This window comes from Corythoichthys intestinalis, chromosome 8 (genome assembly GCF_030265065.1).
Source record: "Corythoichthys intestinalis isolate RoL2023-P3 chromosome 8, ASM3026506v1, whole genome shotgun sequence".
In the NCBI taxonomy this organism is placed as follows: domain Eukaryota; kingdom Metazoa; phylum Chordata; class Actinopteri; order Syngnathiformes; family Syngnathidae; genus Corythoichthys; species Corythoichthys intestinalis.
Genome location: NC_080402.1, coordinates 1,952,182 through 1,974,823, shown reverse-complemented (window position 1 = coordinate 1,974,823; position 22,642 = coordinate 1,952,182). Strand labels below are relative to the sequence as shown.

Genomic DNA, 22,642 nt, shown 5'->3' with positions numbered 1-22,642 from the left:
TTACGCCGTCATGGATTAAAATCCTACAGCGCACGCAAGGTCCCGCTGCTGAAGCCAGTGCATGTCCAGACACGTCTGAAGTTTGCCACTGACCATCTGGATGATCCAGCGGAGCAATGGGAGAAGGTCATGTGGTCGGATGAGACCAAAATGGAACTTTTTGGTCTAAACTCGGCTCGTCGTGTTTGGAGGAAAAAGAAGGATGAGTACAACCCCAAGAACACCATCCCAACCGTGAAACATGGAGGAGGAAACATTTTTTGGGGCTGCTTCTCTGCCAAGGGTACAGGACGACTGCACCGTATTGAGGGGAGGATGGATGGGGCTATGTATCGCCAGATCTTGGCTGACAACCTCCTTCCTTCAGTGAGAGCCCTGAACATGGGTCGTGGCTGGGTCTTCCAGCATGACAACGACCCAAAGCACACAGCCAAGGCAACTAAAGAGTGGCTCCGTAAGAAGCATCTTGAGGTCCTGGAGTGGCCTAGCCAGTCACCAGATCTGAACCCGATAGAAAATCTATGGAGGGAGCTGAAAGTCCGTGTTGCCTGGCAGCAGCCCCGAAACCTGAAGGTTCTGGAGAAGATCTGCATGGAGGAGTGGGCCAAAATCCCCGCTGCAGTGTGTGCAAACCTTGTCAAGGACTACAGGAAACGTTTGGTATCTGTAATAGCAAACAAAGGTTTCTGTACCAAATATTAAGTTCGATTTTCATGATGTATCAAGTACTTATTTCATGCAATTAAATACAAATGTATTATTTAAAAATCATACAACGTGATTTTCTGTTTGTTTGTATTAGATTCCGTCCCTCACAGTTGAAAAGAACTTATGATACAAATTACAGATCTCTACATGCTTTGCAAGTGGGAAAACCAGCAAAATCGGCAGTGTATCAAATACTTCTCCCCACTGTACCTGTCAACCCGAGGCCGTTGGCAATCTTACAAATAGTGACGTATGCCCTTACAAATTGGTGACTAATCTTACATCGTTGTATATAGCGTGCAATATGACTTAAAAATAAAACACAATTTTAAAAATAATATAAATTTATTGGTAATATTGTAACATATAACCTGGTGCAATCAAAGAACAATATCTTCAGCGACATCATGCTTACTAAAATTTAACAGTGATTTTTGTTATAATTGTATGTGCAGTAGCACTTTAGGCAATTTCTATCATGTCTTGATGGCTGCACTTCAGCTCGCAATTCAGTTTGACTTGAAGGTAGTTCGTTAGTGTGTCCAATTATAAATTAAAAAGGTGAATTGATCAAATTAATTTACCGATGCAATCTTTGAGTCGGAACATTTCTTTTGAGAAGTGAAATTTGAGAAATTGTGTTCGGCAACAAATCAGCAGAATGGAATCTCCACTTTCGTCACTTTTCATTCTGCAGACTTCATCTTTATGACCAGTGTTGTTAATCTTACTTTTATAAAGTAATTAGTTACAAATTACTTCTCCCAAAAATTGAGTTAGTAACTCGGTTACCTGAAGGTAAGAGTAATGAGTTACTTGGCAAAGTAACTGGTGTTACTTAAAAAATAAATAAATAAATAAAACGGTAACCTTTGCTATGTTTGGAAATCGTTTAATGTGAATCAACTCATAAAGTTGTTGAAATTGCTACCGTTTTGGCATTAGTTCCTTTGTGTCTACTTTTGACATGTTAAAGTTTTAAAACTGTTTCCTCATTTAAAGGTAGATTCAAGTCAAGATTTTGCCGATTTAGGAGTATTTTACATAAAGAGTTCAGTTTGCTAGGAAGGTTCACTACAACCAGAGGCGTTGCGTCCCATTAGGCAAACCAGGCAATTGCCTAGGGCCCCCAGCCAGCAGGGGCCCCCTAAGGGCCAACAGATTTAGCACACGCAGCTTTACTGCACTGTCGCAGCGACAAGTGCAATAGTGCCAGTGAAAGCCTTGTGTCTGAGTTCCCTGAAGGGGCCCCTTCACTCGCTCTACATTACACCCCCCCCCCCCCCCCCCCCCCCCCCACGTGACTCAGAGTGAGCGGCGATTTGGCTTTTTTTTTAATTGGCGTATATCCGAAATGAAGAGAAGTTATCCTTCGGGAAGCGACAAAAGAAAAAAAAAAGCAGAAGAGGAGAAAAGGAAGAAAGGCAGCGGTGAGTGCACTATGTTACTGTATTTTTATGTCCTAATGTAATAGAAACCGGGCACTTTGAGTGTCCGAAAAAGCGCTCTATGAGACCGAGGCGTTATTATATTTTTATTACATATGTTATTGCTCCAAATCCAACTGTCCCCCTTACTTGCACACGCTCGAAGGGCCCCATGTTGCTTGTTGCCTGGGGCCCCCAGCATGTTGGCAGCATGTTGTGGGCTTTAATTTCGACACAATTTCTGTTAAAGTGGCATAGTCCAAGAGGCTAAACTGTCTAAGATTGACGTTGGGGACATTTTGGGAGGCGTTTAGTGTAACATTTGTTAATCTGGAGTTGCACACAGTCTGTCTAATCTTTAGTACTTTGTGTATAAAGAATGCTGCGAAATTATTACAGGACACCTCAGATGCCAATTCCTGAGGTATTGATGCTTGTGGGTTTGTCAGTTTGCCAACAACAGAAAATAGTGTGCGAGTATTGTTGGTGTTTCTGCTAATGATCTCTGAAAAATATGACTGTCTAGCATTTTTCAGTTCCTGGTTGTATTTGCGAAGACTCTCTTTGTAGATATCATAAAAAACTAGGAGTTTGTTTTTTTCTCCATCTGCGTTTAAGGAAGAACTTTTATTTTTTTAAGCTTGTAATCAAGTATCAAAACTCACAAAAGTCAAATAAAGCAAACCGTTGTTTAAAAAAAAAAAAAAAATGCCAGATTGAGGGCCCCCAAGTGGTCAGGGGCCCTAAGCAGCTGCATAGTCTGCGTATAGGCTGGGCTGGCCCTGGCGCCACTGTTGGCGTCTCTGGCACAAAAAAAAGAATCTTAATATGTAGAATAACGAGGAAAATGTAGTGACGAGTGTAGTAAAAATTAAAAAGAATAGCTTGGTAAAACTACTCTTAGAAGTACATTCTTCCTCAAGTTACTCAAGTAAATATAACGGTACCCACCTCTTTTTTTTTATTTTTATTTTAACAAATATTGTTTTATGAGCTTTTTTATTTTTCAAGTCCTTGATAAGCTCCAAATAGATGTTTTCATATTAAAAATGTTTAAAAGCAGCTTTTAATATAGGTATTTATTTGCTCTTGAGTACGTACTTTTAACAGCCGCGCACTCTGGCTTACACTCCAACACAGTAGGTGGCAGTAATGCGCATGAACGTCAGCTGCCACCCGCCAATATTCCCTAAGAAGTTGCTCATTTTCCGCATTGACTTTTTAATCTATTTTACAAAATATTTCACGGTTTCTTCGGCTTTTTACCATTTCATAAAGCCTGTCAGGAAGAATATTTTGTTCATCTGAGGTTATCTATGGCTAATTTCTATAAGTGCCAAAACCATTTTATCAGAAGGCTTTAAAACACCTTTGTGCTCCAAATTTTATGTTTTTAAAACCCCCGTCATGTAATGCACAGGACGTGACCCCGAAATGCCCCCAAATGGAAGTGAGCAAAAACGTCTCGCAATCAACAGGAAGTGACAGCCTGGTTATCATCTGAAGCGGAAGTGACGTCAGAGCGGCTACGCTAATGGCGACCATGCTGCTTGTTAAAGGTCCACAGTTCATCAAGAGTTGAACTTTAGAGCTGGTCGAAAGCACTGAAAGACGGGTGGAACTCTCCGGAGACACTTTAGAAATTGACTTCAATTCGACGTTGAAACAAAGCGTGCTTTTTCCCCCAGTTGGGCTAGCTTAGCAAGCCGAGTTCCACTGAGTTTCCATTGAACTACTGCTCGTCGTGGTCCGGGGCAAACATGAGCAGAGCAGACGCGACGAGCAGCGACGAAGCAGACTCTGATTCGGAAAACCACTCGATTGTGTCGACCGATGACGAGCGAGGAGAAGGATCGGCCGAGCACCGGGACCGAGGGGAGCAACAAGACGACGACCAGGCTTGGACGAGCGAAGACGTCCAAAAAGGTGAACTTTCACTTGTCCGTCCGTGACTTTCCTGCAGAAAATAGACAAAATATTTCAATTTGGGAAGAAATTTAAACCACCTCCCCATACCGTACCATTTGCCACATGTAATATTCTGATATAATGTTTTCCGAGGCACCCTGAAGTGGACGCAATGTCAATGTTTGGTCATGTGATGAGGCAGTAACATAGAGGCGCAGTCTGCCACGAGAGACTAGTTTTAATGTTGTTAGCTCCATGTGCTAATAAAAACAGTTGTCAGCACGTCGTGTGTTCGATACCTTTGTCAACAAAAAAAGCACAAAACTACACCATACAAGTTGCACCGATACCATTTTTATCCAGCGTGATCTCGGCTACTGCCGGTACTGAGCCGGTATCACGTTTTTGGAAAAAATAACAAACAACGTACAGTATATTTTTAAGTACCATATGACTACAAATTCATTCGTACCTTAGATGCTTGTGATTGAGTAATTGAACGTCTACTAGTGATAAACTGCGTCTTGGCCAGAGGAAAAACAAGTTGGAATTTTTTAACTCATTGGCCTCAAACGGTATTAAAAATAAATTAATAATGGGTAATGTAGTATATAGGTACATGTAATTTGGTAATCATTGTTAAAAAATAAATAAATTACAAACTTGATTATTGTATTGTTATACCTGGGAGGGGGGTGCAATTGGGTATGGTGTCCTGGGCCTAAGGACCATAGGGGCCCCTAAATGACCCTTAATTTATTTGACATTACGTTCACATATTTCTTTTTTTATTTAAAATCATTGTCTGATTAAATATTATGTTCTACTCAAGATAATACTTAAACAAATTAAATATTTCAAAGATACATTTTGGAGCAGAGAATGGTTTGGCACACTCAAGGCTACACTACGTACGTGGCCTGAAGTGCGAAATTAAAATCTGTCATTGTTATAAACTCTAAACATGGCGAGTCGTCATAAATCGGGAGCACGCAAAAAAAAAAAGTTGAAAATCATAGAGGTGAATGAGAAAAAATGAAGTTTTTAAACGGGGGACAAGAAGCCAGAGAATTCCGGCGGTGATGTCGGTAAGTGAACAACAGCCGCTAACACTGAACGTTTACATTCGCGATCACCGTGACCAAAGTCTGATTTGAGTCTGTCACCGGTCGCTTGTAGCCTATTGAGCTAGCTTTGCCAGTGACTGTAGCTGGAGGATAGCGAGCCTTCAGTAAAATGAAAATAATAAAAAACCACCTACGCGCCACCATATCACAGGGCAGGCTTAACAACCTAGCCATGCTCCCCATTGAGCGTGAGCTTGCTCAAAAACTGGATTTCACTGATGTTATAAATGACTTTGCTGTCAAAAAAGTCTAGGCGCATCACTTTTTGAGGGCTTGATAACCCCAGGAATGTGGAGGGGAGGGGGCAGGCACAGGATGTTTAGTTAGTGTATACTGTTTTGTTCCTTAGCAGGTAGCCATAACTCTCTCTGTTCTATTGTATTGTAGCCTACATGGGACAACAGATGGAAATTGTTTGTTTATATTGCGTCATATCACATTATGGTCTGTTAAATTTAACTCTCCATCTCAAATAATTTGAAAATTTACACTGTCATTGCTTGCTAAGTGTTAAAGTACTGCGTATGTTGTCGTTAACTCTTGTCCCCCGGGCCCATGCAAGTCTGTTGACAGCCCTGCCTGTACCTCTAACAAATTCACGAGGATCAAAGTACAACATAAGAACCATTGGCTAACTTGCACGGCAAAAGTTCGCTAGCTTAAATGCTATAAAATGTGAACTTTTACAATGCTCGTTAACAATACCTGCTCCAACAATCATATAATGTAAAAAAAAAAAAAATGTTATGTTGGTCTTAACAGGGAGCAGCTGGACTCAGTCATGTTCAATGAGTTATTTCCTATTGACTGTTCCCACTAGAGGGCAGAGTATCCACCCAAATAAATAAAACTAAATGCAAACAAACACTTTCCAAACAAAGCATTACAACGGCACTCAAAACGAATCCTCGAAGCAGCAAAATTTGATTCAAAAAATTTTTTCTAATCGAATTACTCAAGTTAAACGATTAATCGTTACAGCACTAGTTTCAAGATGTAGTTTTTAAGAGCCAGACGACTGGATGGATCATAATTTTGTTTTTTAAAGTTGACGTCGTATGGAAAATGGTATGGTATCGACAAAAAGTCTTTGGGAGTTTGAATGGACTTGATTTTACATTTGAATCCCACGTTTTTGAATAAAATAAAAATGCTGAGATTCCTGTGCGTGCGCAGAGTTGTCGTTTGAGGACGTTCTAAAACTACGAAGCCGCGTGGGCACCAAAGCTTACGACCGAGCCGCCGGCGGGGGTGACTCCCGCCGCCCGCGCCCTACCGACCTGTGCAAGCGCCTCAACAAGAACAGGTACCACCTCTACTGCCATCAGGTGGCGCCAGCCGGCCAGTCGTCATCTTTTTGTCCTTCCTCAGGCCCTCGGAGGTCTCCTCCAAGAAACGGGCGCCCTTCCTCCGCCAGGTGGTCGCCGTCAAAAAGACTGTGAGTGTCAGCCCCGCCGACGTGATGTAAAATAATCCTTGAGAGACAGCGAGAACCAAAAGTGGTATTTGCCATGTGGCAAAATGGATTTTGCCTTGTGGCATTTTTTTGCTATCTCGCAAAAAATGGCAAAGAAAAAAAGCCACATGGCAAAATCCATTCTGTCACATGGCAAAAAAAATGCCACATGGCAAAAAAAAAATGCCACATGGCAAAATGGATTTTGCCACAAAATGCTGCATGGCAAAAAAAATACCACATGGCAAAATCATTTTGCCACATGGCAAAGAAAAAAATGCCACATGGCAAAATCCATTTTGTCCAATGGCAAAGAAAAAATGTCACATGGCAAAATCCATTTAGCCACATGGCAAAGAAAAAACGGCACATGGCAAAATCCATATTGTCACATCGCAAAATCAATTTTGGCACATGGCAAAAAAAATGCTACATGGCAGACAAAAAAGTGCCACATGGCAAAATCCATTTTGCCACATGGCAAAAAAAAAAAAAAAAGAAAGATGGCGAAATCTGTTTTGCCATATTGCAAAAAAATGCAAGACAGCAAAATCCGTTTTGCCACATGGCAAAAAAAAAATGCCAGATGGCAACATCCATTTTGCCACATGCCAAAGAAAAAATGCTGGGTGGCAAAATCTCTTTTGCGACATGGCCAAAAAAAAATGCCACATGGCAAAGAAAAAAAATAATAAATGGCAAAATCCATTTGCTAATTGGCAAAGAAAAAAATGTCACATGGCAAAATCCATTTTGTCCAATGGCAAAGAAAAAATGTCACATGGCAAAATCCATTTAGCCACATGGCAAAAAAATTCCACATGGCAAAATCCATTTTGCCACATGGCAAAGAAAAAACGGCACATGGCAAAATCCATATTGTCACATCGCAAAATCAATTTTGCCACATGGCAAAAAAAATGCTACATGGCAGACAAAAAAGTGCCACATGGCAAAATCCATTTTGTCCAATGGCAAAGAAAAAATGTCACATGGCAAAATCCATTTAGCCACATGGCAAAAAAATTCCACATGGCAAAATCCATTTTGCCACATGGCAAAGAAAAACCGGCACATGGCAAAATCCATATTGTCACATCGCAAAATCAATTTTGCCACATGGCAAAAAAAATGCTACATGGCAGACAAAAAAGTGCCACATGGCAAAATCCATTTTGCCACATGGCAAAGAAAAAATGCCACATGGCAAAATCCATTTTGCCACATGGCAAAAAAAAAAAGAAAGATGGCGAAATCTGTTTTGCCATATGGCAAAAAAATGCAAGACAGCAAAATCAGTTTTGCCACATGGCAAAAAAAAATGCCAGATGGCAACATCCATTTTGCCACATGCCAAAGAAAAAATGCTAGGTGGCAAAATCTCTTTTGCGACATGGCCAAAAAAAATGTGACATGGCCAAAAATAAATAAATAAATGGCGAAATCCATTTGCTAATTGGCAAACAGAAAAATGGCACATGGCAAAATCCATTTTGCTGCATGGCAAACAAAAAAATGGCACATGGCAAAATCCATTTTGCCACATGGCAAAAAAAAATGCCACATGGCAAAATCCATTTTGCCAAATGGCAAAGAAAAAATGCCACATGGCAAAATCCTTTTTGCCACATGGCCAGAAAAATGCCACATGGCAAAGAAAAAATGCCACATGGCAAAATCGATTTTGCTGTACGGCTAAAAAAATGCCAGATGGCAAAATCCATTTTGCCACCTGGCAAAGAAAAAATGCCAGGTGGCAAAGAAAAAAAATAATACATGGCGAAATCCATTTGCTAATTGGCAAAGAAAAAATGCCACATGGTAAAATCCATTTTGCCACATGGCCAAAAAAATGTCACATGGTAAAATCCATTTTGCCACATGGCAAAGAAAAAACGCCACATGGTAAAATCCATTTTGCCACATGGCAAAAAAATGTTACATGGCAAACAAAAAAATGCCACGTGGCAAAATCCATTTTGCCACATGGCTAAGAAAAAATGCCACATAGCAAAATCCATTTTGCTACATGGCAAAGAAAAAATGCCAAATGGCAAAGAAAAAATGCCACATGGCAAAATCCATTTTGCCACATGGCCAGAAAAATGCCACATGGCAAAGAAAAAATGTCACATGGCAAAGAAAAACATGGCAAATACAACTTTTGGTTCTTGGGCCTGCTGCATTCCTCTGGGTCAAACAGACCCAACAAAACTGGTAACCAGAGGGTTAAATAACAGGTTCATTTTACTTGTGTGCCTTCAGACGCTGAGAGATCCTCGCTTTGACGACCTGTCAGGGGAGTACAAGGCGGAGATCTTCGACAAGACCTACCGCTTCATCGACGACATCAGACGGCGAGAGGCGCAGGTTATTATCATAACCACTGGTCCATGTCCACGCATTTGTTATTGATCACAAAAAAGAACAATTGACTGTCTTGAATAACATTTTTTTAGGTAGATTTAATGAAAAGTGCAGCAAAACTGTGCAAAAACATGAATCTAGAGCAAATAATCCTATTCCATAATCACATCCATAATTAGGGATGTCCTGATCCGATCACGTGAAAAATGGCACGATTTCCGATCACATGATGGGATCGGGACATCCCTAAATTAAATCCACCTGTGCACCACCAACTCTGTTTAAAAAAAGAAAAAAAAGTTGTCCAAAAGTTTTAAGAGGACGCTTGCCATGCTAAATGCTAATGCTACAAGTTACATTTATGTACATTTGATGATCACTCAGCACACTTTTCAAGGCTAAAGCAACTTTGCGAGATTAAACCTTATACACACAATAAGAAAATGACACACATTGCGAACATATGACGGAAACTCGTGTTGTGGCGAACGTCTCTTTGTTTTCGTCTCCCGAGACACGCTTGTCGCTCGTCGTCGTCAGACAAAAACTGTTCGTGGATGAAATATTTTGGTCGTTTGGTTTCGTTTATTCCTGTCGATATTGAATGTTTTTGTGCCTATGCTTCAGGCGCTCCAAAAGCAGCTGAAGAAAACCAAGAATGCCGACCGGAAAGAGAAGCTCGGCTCCCTCCTCAAGAAGATGGTGAGTGCGAGAGGCAAATGGAAAATCGGAGTGGAGATTAGTCTCTCTGTAACCCTTCTTGGAACGTACGCAGGCCAATCGGGAGCGAGCGCGCCAGCAGCAGGAGGAGCGACGGACCAGAGAGCTCCAATTCAAGAAGGAGCAAAGAGAACGAGCCGATCGGGGCGCTCGACCCTTCTTCCTAAAGAAATGTACGTATTATTGGGTAGGGGTGTGACATTGTATCGTAAAGGTGATATACAGTGGGGAAAGTAATTATTTAGTCAACCACTAATTGCAAGTTCTCCCACTTGAAAATATTACAGAGGCCTTTGATTGTCAACATGGGTAAACCTCAACCATGAGAGACAGAATGTGAAAAAAAAACCCAGAAAATCATGTTGTATGATTTTTAAAAAATTTATTTGCAAATCATGGTGGAAAATAAGTATCTGCTCAATACCAAAAGTTCATCTCAATACTTTGTTATGTATCCTTTGTTGGCAATAACGGAGGCCAAATGTTTTCTGTAACTCTTCACAAGCTTTTCACTCACTGTTGCTGGTATTTTGGCTAATTCCTCCATGCAGATCTCCTCGAGAGCAGTGATGTTTTGGGGCTGTCGTTGGGCAACGCGGACTTTCAATTCCCTCCACAGATGGGGTTGAGATCTGGAGACTGGCTAGGCCACTCCACGACCTTGAAATGCTTCTTACGAAGCCACTCCTTTGTTGCCCTGGCTGTGTATTTGGGATCATTGTCATGCTGAAAGACCCAGCCACGTCTCATCTTCAATGCCCTTGCCGATGGAAGGAGATTTTCACTCAAAATCTCTCGATACATGGCCCCATTCATTCTTTCCTTCACACATATCAGTCGTCCTGGTCCATTTGCAGAAAAACAGCCCCAAAGCATGATGTTTCCACCTCCATGCTTCACAGTGGGTATGGTGCAATTCAGTATTCTTTCTCCTCTAAACACAAGAACCAGTGCTTCTTCCAAAAAGTTCTATTTTGGTTTCATCTGACCATAACACATTCTCCCAGTCCTCTTCTGGAATATCCAAATGCTCTCTAGCGAACCGCAGACGGGCCTGAATGTGTACTGGCTTCAGCAGGTGGACACGTCTGGCAGTGCAGGATATGAGTCCCTGGCGGCCCATTGTGTTACTTTGTTACTGTGGTCCCAGCTCTCTGTAGATCATTCACTAAGTCTCCCCGTGTGGTTCTGGGATTTTTGCCCGCCGTTCTTGTTATCATTTTGACGCCACGGGTCATGGAGGGAGATTATCAGTGTTCTTGTATGTCTTCCATTTTCTAATAATTGCTCCCACAGTTGATTTCTTTACACCAAGCGTCTTCCCAGTCTTCAGTCTTCCCAGCCTGGTTCAGGTCTACAATTTTGTCTCTGGTGTCCTTCGACAGCTCTTTGGTCTTGGCCATGGTGGAGTTTGGAGTGTGACTGACTGAGATTGTGGATGGGTGTCTTTCATACCGATAACGAGTTAAAACAGGTGCCATTAATACAGGTAACAAGTGGAGCTTCGTTAGAAGAAGTTAGACCTCTTTGACAGCCAGAAATCTTGCTTGTTTGTAGGTGACCAAATACTTATTTTCCACTGTAGTTTGGAAATAAATTCTTTAAAAATCAATCAATGTGATTTTCTGTTTTTTTTTCACATTCTGTCTCTCATGGTTGAGGTTTACCCATGTTGACAATTACAGGCCTCTCTGATCTTTTCAGGTAGGAGAACTTGCACAATTGGTGGTTGGGTTGACTAAATACTTATTTGCCCCACTGTATTTCTAATCTCCAAAAAGAAGTTTCTAGCAAGTTAGGGTCTAATGAGATGATGAGAGGGGGGCGATCTGCCACCACCCTGACCTGCGTGCCATCTGAGTTACGCCCAGGGGTGTCACCGGGGGGGGGGCGGGCAGTGCCCACCTACGGACATGCTCTGCCCACCCAAATAAAACTGGATGTAGTACTGCCGTTAGTACTACATCCAGTTTTCTTTGGGCACCGTGTATGGTATCCCATTCATATAGTACTGATGTGTTCTAAGTTTTAACCTTTGCGTTGTTACCTCCTCTTTCACCCCCCAAAAAAAAAGAAATGCTGGTTTTGTTCCTGGGGGAGGGCTACACATTTACGCATATTTTGATTTTTTTTTTTTACATTTATCAAAGTTTTCACTCGTGTTCACCTGGCTGTTGAGTTTGGTGAGTTTTGAAGCATTCTGAGGGGGTCAAAGTAGGGCTCAAAGCGTCGGCGGCACAAAGAATGACTGCTAGGGGGCGCTACATAGTGTATTTGGAATTTGTCTTTACACGATATCAAAGATTGAACCTGTCTAAACCAGTGTTGTTAATAACGGCGTTAGAATATAACGGCGTTTTTTTTTTTTTCAGTAATGAGTAATCTAATTAATTACTTTTCTCATCTTGGGAACGCCGTTACCGTTACTGAGGCGGGAAAGGCGTGTGTTAGTATGCGTTACAAAGTTGGTTGAATAAAATAAGTCTGAGAGAGGCGGACTCTCGGAGATGAGAGAGCAGAGCCGTAGTGGGGAAGATGCCATTTCAAACGTGATGCTAGGTGGCTCCAATAATACCTGACTGTAGCCGATAGCCTACAAACTACGCCCACATGATACGGTAGATATCACATATTATAGAACTAGATGCAAATGACAGACACGGTTGCATTGGCAACATGTTTTAAAGACTACATGCGTTAGTAAACAGCCGCTATCTTAAAGCAGTAGACCTCTCAGGAAGGCTCTGTTGTAGACAACCTTCCTAGCGAACCTAAGTACTGTAACTTTTTTAACTAAAATGCTCCTAAATCGGCAAAATCTTGACTTAAATCTATCTTTAAACGATGAAAGTTTTAAAACTTACACATGTTGAAAGTAGACAGAAGGGAACTAATGCAATAACGGGAGCAATTTTAACAACTTTAACGGCTGATTCACAACTTTAAACGACTTCCACACATAGCAAAGGTTACTATCTAGTTATCGCAATACCCTAGTGTCTAGTTAAGTGGAGGGTAAAGAATTGGGCTAGGGCCAATTGTCCCCCAAACCCTTTAAACTTCACATTGTGTGACCCCCCCCCCCCCCCCCCCAAAAAAAAAAAATATCACTAGTTACTTTGCCAAGTAACTAATTACTCTTACATTCAAGTAACCGAGTTACTAACACAATTACTTTTTGGGAGAAGTCATTTGTAACTGTAATTAGCTACTTTTTTTAAAGTAAAATTAAAAACACTAGTCTTAACCTGCCTGCCACTTTTGGTGCATTTTTCTAACGGGGTCAAATTGAGCTCGAAGGGGCTGCGGAACAAAGAATAACTATAATAGTAATAAAAAAACTGAGGAACCACAATAGATTACCTAAAAAAAAATGTCACCTGCATGTCTATACTGTTCAAGTATGGATGTGTTCCAAGCAGAGGTTGCGCTAGACATTTTTGTTGGCTGTCATTTTGACTGACAGGGTCATAAAAATCCGGTCATAGTCTATTTTTACCTGTCACTTAAATTTTTAAAATGATAATGATGACATATTCAATAGTATTTAGTTTTCATTCATTTTTAATTAATATTGTAACGCTTGCTTGGCGGCCAAAAATTAGACACGGAAGTCGTGGTATTTTTCTCCCTTTTTACTCTGCTTACCGCCAACAACTCCGCCCCCAAAGAAAAAGAGGCAACGATATAGACCCCAATCACCAACGTCACACAATGATCTTAATTGTGGTTGTCAGCCCAAAATCTTCTAAATATGTATTAAATGCATCTTACCAGATATAAAATGACTACTACATAGTCTGTGGTGATCGTTTGGTGCTGAGATTTCTTGTCGAATTACAGCAGTCCATCTCGCTCTCATCTTCGGGTCTCTCAGAATACGGTAGAACTTCAAGTCTCTCCGTCTATCTTCTCTGTTACAGCAACCAACCGCCACACACGCCTTCACCATTTTCATTATTAATATTAACGAGCAGAAAAACACGCCGTAATAGACCCTACCCACGTGACGTCACAACTCCGCTCTCCTGAATGGTACTGCCCACTTGTCCGTCAAAACATAGTGTTAACCTGTTACGGCTACGTACATTTCTCCTATTTACGGCGTGTTTTTCTGCTCCTTAACATTAATAATCAAAATGGTGAAGGCGTGTGTGGCTGTTGGTTGCACTAACAGAGAAGATGGAAGGAGAGACTTGAAGTTTTACTGTATTCCGAGGGATCCAAAGAGAGCGAAATGGACGGCTGCAATTCGACGTGAAAACTGGGCACCAAAAAATCACCACAGACTATGTAGTAGTCATTTTACATCTGGTAAGATGCATTTAAGATATACTTAGAGGGTTTTGGGCTGACAAATAACCACAATTAAGATCATTGCAAGGATAATCGCCGACAACATACGACGTAGTACGACATAGTTTCAAATTCAAGATGTTTGTGACTTCCGTTTCTTCCACCATCGTTATTTTTTGAATAATATTTAATTGGTACCAAGTGAAAGAAACTGGCCTCGTCTACGGGGCTGACAAATAACCACAATTAAGATCATTGCTAGGCTAATCGCCGACAACATACACGTATGTATGTAGTGAGAGTGCTATCGCTAAACCACATAAACATTAAAAGCCTTAACTCCATTGACAAACGACATGAAATACATTAGACTTGACAGTGGATGTTAGCAATAACAAAAGATTTTGAATTGAACATTTCGTAACTCACCTTTCCAAGCACAAAATAGATTCCTGCCGAACGAGGACCTGTTTCACCCAACCAGCAACGAAGTATTTATAAGCCTCCAAGCTCTTGAAGTTTTTCAAATTTTCATGAGAATAGGCTGATTTTGTGTGGACAAGATAATTGTAAATATCAGCGTAGCAGATGTCAGGCAGACAGGGCGAAGACAGTGGGTCGAAAAACATCGATTTGGGCATCAAATATGGATCTGGCGACTGTATAGAACGAAGGTTTTCCACATAACGCCTTTTATGCAACACATCCAGTGAGTTTACGGCATCAGAAAGCACCGGGTCTTCCATGAAATGCATTTTAAATTCCTCGATCAATTGAAAACAATGCTAATACAGAGACAAAATGACGGACAAGTGGGCGGAACCACACAGCGAGCACGTGGTTTTGTGACGTCGGTGGGTAGGGTATATAGGAGGCATGTACGTAGCGGTAATGTGTAAACATGACGAGCTGACACACAATATGGCGGCTCCAGTCAGGGGGGCGGAGTTGTGACGTCATGTGATTGGGGTCTATACACAGGCAGCAATCTTGTCCATCAATTGGATGACGCACTGGCACACCGGGTGCACCAATAAGAACCTCGTGTTGATGTGTCAATCACGGTGCCGCCGCCAGACCCCGGTGACGCTACAATATTCTGACAGAAGAGCCAACGACGTCATGCATTAAGAGAGACAATAGCTAATTAATATGCTAACTCGCCACCCTGTGGTCTGGGGTGTGAATTGCAACCTGTCAAAATGATGGACGGACTTCAGTTTTTTCCGTCACCGTTTTAAAAAACCGGTCAACGACGGAAAATATCCGGTTAACGCGACCCCTGGTTCCAAGTCAAATAAAATCCAACTTTTATTTGTTTAGACCAAATCACAACAACAGTTATGTCAAGGAGAAAACCATGTTTTATGGTGCAGTAGCTCTATGCTGGATGTCGACCTACTTGAGCATTGTAGCCCCAACACACACACACACCTGATTTCCTGGTAACACCACTGGTTGCGCCGAACTGCGAGGGCCCATTCAGTCCTGCTTGCAGGCCTAGTTAGTGCTGTTATTTTTTTTTTCCCTTCATCCGAAATTCTTACATTTTGGTACTAAATTATACTGTAAAGGTCTTAAAAAGTAGAGATGCACGATAATATCGGTCACCGATAATTATCGACCGATAATGGCAATTATGACGTCACACAGATAATCCAGATAAAACGAAATTCAACCAATAATGCGATCCGATAATTATATCCTTGATTTAGCCTCCAAATGTGCGCAATCAACAGTTTTGTCCAATTCTGTTAGTTTTAAGGAGGTGTTTTTGCAGTGTAGTAATGTGATATATGTTAGGAATGGCTTACTTTTAAAGGCATTTTTGTGCAACTTGGGTGTTTACTCTCTAAGTAATTGTTGCCAAAAGCTTACCATTACACAATGTCATTGCCATTGTTTAGATGTTGGAATTTACTACTTGTTCACATTTGATCTGGAAAAAAATAGCACTAAATCACATTTTTGCACAGTAACATTTGATCTTTGTATACTTTAAAATTTTACATACTGTACATTAGGCATGTGCCGGTTACCGGTTTCACGGTTTACCGCGGTGTGAAAACGTTGCGGTTTCAAAACCACTCAAATTTTCCGTCAGACCGTAGTACGGTATTCGCCATTTTTCATGTGTCAAAAATGCAGCCAGAAGTGGCGTGGCGCGGCAGCGCTCACCCCCTCCCGTTTGTTTCTGTGTGAAAGTGACGCTAAACAGCAAGCAAACCCAAAAACAAATACTCCAATCATAAGTCGTTCTTTTCTTCAATTTATTGAGCTCTCAAATCGTGGTAAGTGTAATATACAAAATAAATACATTTAAAACGTTGTACAATTGTATTTTGCCATGTGTGAGACGTGAGTAGCTTCAACAGATTAGCACCATGGAAAAGTTCGCTAAAAACAAAACACACATTTTCCTTTCAAATTCGATATACGCACGAACTAAAAGCTTACAAAGATGAATGTTAGCCTAGGCTTAGCTGGAAGAGCAACTTCGTCGAGTGTTACAGCCGCAGAGTGAGAAAACAAGCTTGATTTGCTTGAATGAAGGGGGGAAAAAGGCATAGCATCAAAGATCGTTAATTGACGAAAGATGATCTTGCCCTAAGCACAAATCCACGTTTGTTAGCTCAAGAAGAGGTCTCACTCCCAATGTTTTTTTTTTTTTTTTTAGATGAAACCTTTCCACAACAATATTTACATTTTAACTAACTTTTACATTTTTAACTAACTTATACTAACTTGTACATTTTTAACTAACTTATGAATTCTTTGTTCTTTTTAACACAAAGGCATGACCAGATTTGACACAGTGGCTGAAAATGGCAAAACTTCACTTGAGCTTTTCCACCCTCAAAAAAAAAAAAAAAAAAAAGTCATGCAGTATACATTTTTAAAAAATTTATTCAGAAGTGTTTTTACTTTTTTACAGAAATTATTTTGTTCTTGCTCTAATCTTAAGCAACTTGAGCTGTGGCTGTGGGTATAGTCTATTAGTTATATTTTAATTTTATTTAAAATGTTGTTGTTTTTTTATTGATAATGTATTATTTTAACAATATATTCATGTTCCAATTTGCAACTATGTTCTGAAAAAAAAAAAAAAAAATCCTGTTAAATGGAAAAAAGTTATTTTTTTTAACCCATACATCTCAAAATAACACATTTTGTAGCTATAATTGCAATACCGTGATACCGTGAAACCGCGGTATTTTTGCTCACGGTTATCGTACCGTCAAAATCTCATACCGGCACATGCCTACTGTACATATTTGAATAGAATTATCGGCGTGACGTTATCGGTTATCAGGTGGAAGTGACAGGAAATTATTGGTTATCGGTATCGGTTGAAAAATGTATTATCGTGCATCACTATTAAAAAGCATTAAATGTGACTTTTAAAAGGGTTCAAGAACTCTGTAAAGGTAAACTGTACTTAAGTGAACTGACCCAAAACGGGTTAATACATCCACATGAGCTGTTACACACTTAGTACAAAAGTTTTTGGATTTCGTTTGGTCAAGGTGTTAATGGCGCGCCCTTGTGTTTTTTTTTTTTTTTTTTTGCGTAGCTGAGCAGAAGAAAGCGGCCCTGGCGGCGAGGTTCACTCAGTTGAAGAAGAGCGGCAAGTTGGACGCCTTCCTCGGCAAGAAGAGGAAGCGCAATGCCGGCAAAGATCGGAGGAAGCTGCCGCCGCTGCACGGGCGCGCCACCGCTTCTTCGTGACTTTTTTTTTTTTTTGCCTTTGTTTGAAAAATGAAAATCTCAAAAGCAGTCCACTTTGTCATTTTTATTATTTCAGCAAGAAGCGGGGCCCTGTGACACACAGCGGCTTCCCGTACAAAGTCCACGCAGAAGGGCGACAGCTGTAAACTTGTTCCACAAGTATTTCAACATCAAAATTCAATCGCAAACAAAGACGGGAATCGATATTCTCCCTTGATTATCGGCGAGTTTGGAATTTTTTGCAATTGAAGATTCACGCTGAAAAAAATCATTATTCTTCCAGCCTTGAAATTTGATTCTGAATTCAAAGTGTCATAGCAGATTTGCTTCCACAGAAGGCGGCCAGGCGTCTCTTGATGCACACCATTTTGACCAAAAAGGCCCTGCCCTGCAAAATCATGTGATGAGTTTTAACTAGGGCTGTCAAAATAATCGCGTTAACGGGCGGTAATTAATTTTTTAAATTAATCACGTTAAAATATTTGACGCAATTAATGCACATGCCCCGCTCAAACAGATTAAAATGACAGCACAGTGCAATGCCAACTTGTTGTGTTTTTTGGAGTTTTGTCGCGCTCTGCTGGCGCTTGGGTGCGACTGATTTTATGGGCTTAAGCACCCATGAGCATTGTGTAATTATTGACATTGACAATGGCGGGCTACTAGTTTATTTTTTGATTGAAAATTTTACAAATTTTATTAAAACGAAAACATTAAGAGGGGTTTTAATATAAAATTTCTAAAACTTGTACTAACATTTATCTTTTAAGAACTACAAGTCTTTCTATTCACGGATCGCTTTAAGACCGTGCTTCTCAATTATTTTCTGTTATGCCCCCCCCCCCCCCCCCCCCAGGAAGACGTAAACGTTCCGTGCCCCCCAACTCCTGCCGCCACCATAAATATACTGTAGAATCATTTGTATATAACATTCTTATTGTTATAAGTACACCTCTGCATAACATTGTGTTCTTTTTAATATTAAAGAAAAACAAATATAGATCAATTTACAAAATTAAAATTAAAAAAAAACATCAGTACTGTAAAATTACACTCAAGATTGATTTTTTTGACCGTTTGATACTAAAAAATAAAATCAATAAATAATAATAAATTTAAATTGATTAGCATATTAACTCACGAGGACAATATGCCAAACAATTAGACCGGAAAAATAAAAATTAATAGAATAAAAACAACAGTTTGATTGGACAGAGGAAGTTTTTTTTTTTACTGCAGGCAGTATCAGCTCCTTTGCTATGGTGTGGGGTTATTTTGCACTGAGCAACGTGGTATATCATCTAAAAAGATGCTAAAAGTGCTAGCTGGTATACTGATGTCACACTGACAAAGCGAGAGGATTGCTAGCGATATTCGGCACATTTTCGCTGGAAAAAATCATTTCTGCTGTCCGCTGCGAACATTTTTAGACAAAATAAACAGACTGGGCTTTCCGCGTCCCCCACTGTACTAAAAGTCAAGGCCAAATGCTACATACGCTTCGTCATATTTCCTTGTCTTACCATTTCATATGTTCAGTGCTCTTTGCTGTGTGCTCTTGTTTGGTTCAAAAATATTGCGCACACGCTAAAAATGAGGGTGAAAACTTAGTGGATGTGCAATTACACTTTATTTTAGTACGGCAAAAAGTATGTTTCCCAAGGTCACATGCGCCACCTCCAGCATCGCTCTGCGCCCCCCTGGGGGGGCCCGCCCCACTATTTGAGAAGTACTGCTTTAAGAGAATGTTAATAATGTTAATGCCATCTTGTTGATTTATTGTTATAATAAACAAATACAGTACTTATGTACCGTATGTTGAACGTATATATCCATCTTGTGTCTTATCTTTTCATTCCAACAATAATTTACAGAAAAATATGGCATATTTTATAGATGGTTTGAATTGCGATTAATTTTTAAGCTGTACTTAACTCGATCAAAAATTTTAATCGTTTGACAGCCCTAGTTTTAACACCGCAAATACCACCACAATGAGGCAGGCGGCGATCAATCAATTAAATATTGTTTCATTTTGTTGGTAGCATCAAATGAACAAGGAAAAATGTTCCAAAACAAACAGGATGTGACTTTGAAATGCTCCTAAATAAGCTTGAATTGACTCTGAAATGCTTTTAAATCAACAGGAAGTGACCCAAAAATGCTCCAAAATAAAAAGTGACCTGTAGTACCTCGAGACCAACAGGAATTGACTTTTGAAATGCTTCTGAATCAGCAGGAAGTGACTTTGAAATGCTTCGAAATCAACAGGAAGTGACCCTAAAATGCTCTAAAATGAATAGGAAGTGATGGAAAATCGGCAGGAAAAGTCGTAAAATGCCCCAAAAACTAAAAGGAAGTGATGCTTAAATGTCCCAAAATAAACAGGAAGTGACCTGTAAATGCCCCAAAATAAACAGGAAGTAACCCTAAAGGCCCCAAAACCAACAGGAAGTGACCCATAAGTACCCCGAGACCAACAGGAAGAGACTTTTGAAATGCTTCGAAATCAACAGGAAGTGACCCAAAAATGCTCAAATGAATAGGAAGTGACTTGAAATGTGCCTAAATAAGTTGGAAGTGACTTGGAAATGCTTCTAAATCAACAGGAAGTGACCCAAAAATGCTCCAAAATAGAAAGTGACTTGTAAGTACCCCGAGACCAACAGGAATTGACTTTTGAAATGCTCCTGAGTCAACAGGAAGTGACCCAAAAATGTTCCAAAATGAATAGGAAGTGACTTGGAAATGTGCCTAAATACGTTGGAAGTGACTTGGAAATGCTTCTAAATCAACAGGAAGTGACCCAAAAATGCTCCAAAATACAGTGACCCGTAAATGCCCAGAGACCAACAGGAAGTGACCCAAAAGTACCCCGAGACCAACAAGAAGAGACTTTGAAATGCTCCTAAATCAGCAGGCAGTGACTGGGAAATGCTGCAAAATCAACAGGAAGTGACACAAAAATGGCCCAAAATGAATAGGATGTGACAGAAAATCTACAGGAAGTGACCCAAAAATGCTCCAAAATAGAAAGTGACCTGTTGTACCCCGAGACCAACAGGAATTGACTTTTGAAATGCTCCTGAATCAGCAGGAAGTGACTTGGAAATACTTCTAAATCAACAGGAAGTGACCCAAAAATGCTCCAAAATAAAGTCACCCATAAATGCCCAGAGACCAGCAGGAAGAGACTTTGAAATGCTCCTGAATCAGCAGGAAGTCACCCAAAAAAATGGCCCAAAATTAATAGGAAGTGACCCACGAGTGCCTAGAGACATATAGGAAGTGACTTGGAAATGGGCCTAAATAAGCAGGAAGTGACTTGGAAATGGTTGTAATTCGACAGGAAGTGACCCAAAATAGAAAGTGACCTGTAAATGCCTAAAGACCCAACACAAAGTGACGTGGCAACACTCCTAAATCAGCAGGCAGTGACTGGGAAATGCTGCAAAATCAACAGGAAGTGACACAAAAATGGCCCAAAATGAATAGGATGTAACTGAAAATCTATAGGATGTGACCCCAAAAATGCTCCAAAATCAACAGGGAGTGACTCCAAAATGAATAAGAAGTGATTTGGAAATGGTTTGAAATCAACAGGAAGCAACCAAAAAGACCGCAGCGGCTGCCGGCGCCCTTCTCCTAGGGCCCTTGGGGCCGGGGCTTGTTGTCCCCTGCCGGTGGGGTGGATAACCCCTGGTCTCCGGCACTCGGTGTGGCGCCTATCTGAGGTGCGGGGTGGGTGCTTGGGCAGATGAGTGTGCGGACGCGGGGACTGTCTGGGGCGGGGGTTGATCCAGACGCTTCCCCCGCCCTGTGGCCGGTGGTTCTTGTCTGCGGGAGCCTGCCTCTTAATTCATGCACTCCTCATATCTTTCACCCTGTCACCTACATACTCATTCATGCCTCTGGGGAGAGTTGGAATGGGGCCATACAGTCCCAGCCCGGCTCCCCCTTGATTTTAATGTATCACACACCAACGTTATGGGATGGATGTGACCTGCGGGGGGGGGGGGGTGACATCACAGTTACCTCGTCACGGCAGGCCCTGCCATTTCCGCACCACACACATCATACTCCACGGAGGAGCTCCAGCAAAGGGCGGTGGGACAGGCGGCTGGGTAAAAGTTCCATGCAGCGGTCCCACTGCCCCAAGCCGAGCTCTCCTATTTTAATGCATACACTGCACTACCCTCCCCGCACAATCCCATCACGGGGCTGGTTAATGGCTGCCAGTCGGGGACCTGGCAGCCATAGTAAGAGGGTGGTAGGTGGGTCCCACACTTTTTCTCTATGGTGTGGTCTGCCCTCTGCCTGGGTTGCCAGCCGCGGGAGTAGGGGGAGGTCGGGGCTCCGATCGCGGCGTTCTCCTGCTTCTGCCTTCCCCTCTCTTCTCTGCCTGGGTATCCATCCTGTGCTCTGGCGCAGGTCCCTGGCTGGATGCTGGTGTATCAGCTGGGTGTCGCCTGCTCCGGCGGCGGGCCCTGCCCTGCCCTGGGCTGGGCTTAGTGGGCCGCTGGGGGTCACGCGATGTGCCGTGCCGGTTTTGGGCTGTGGCTCATGGGTGGGCCGGGGTGGGCGTGGGGGTTGGTGGTGTGTCCCCTTTTCCCATCCCTGAAGGCCGGTTGATGAGGGCGTGGGTGGCCCAGGGGACAACCCTGGATCCCGGGGGGGTGACAATGGATGGGCTGCGGCGTGGCCCTGGTGTGGCGCCCCCACTCGTCTGCATGGCTATCATGTGTTTGATGGGATTCGCGCATGGCTGGATGTGATTGGGGGCGCTCGGGTGGGGGACCTCAGTGCCGGGATTAGCGATGGGGCGGCGTAGGGTGGCTTGCCAACGGGCTCGTACTCACAAGGGATTCACACAATTAATTACTGGGTTCTAGATCACAGGCCTG

The 22,642-nt window shown here is 41.7% G+C and overlaps 1 protein-coding gene across 1 annotated transcript; it reads left to right on the top strand.

Moving 5' to 3' along the window:
- The first annotated feature begins 3,509 nt into the window (after positions 1–3,509).
- Positions 3,510–21,833, top strand: rrp36 (ribosomal RNA processing 36). The gene is made up of 7 exons (XM_057844316.1): positions 3,510–4,061; positions 6,347–6,476; positions 6,542–6,608; positions 8,892–8,996; positions 9,621–9,695; positions 9,769–9,886; positions 17,584–21,833. Exons 1-7 carry the CDS (start codon positions 3,896–3,898, stop codon positions 17,736–17,738), a joined length of 816 nt encoding a protein of 271 aa, XP_057700299.1. The 5' UTR covers positions 3,510–3,895; the 3' UTR covers positions 17,739–21,833.
- The last annotated feature ends 809 nt before the right edge of the window (positions 21,834–22,642 follow it).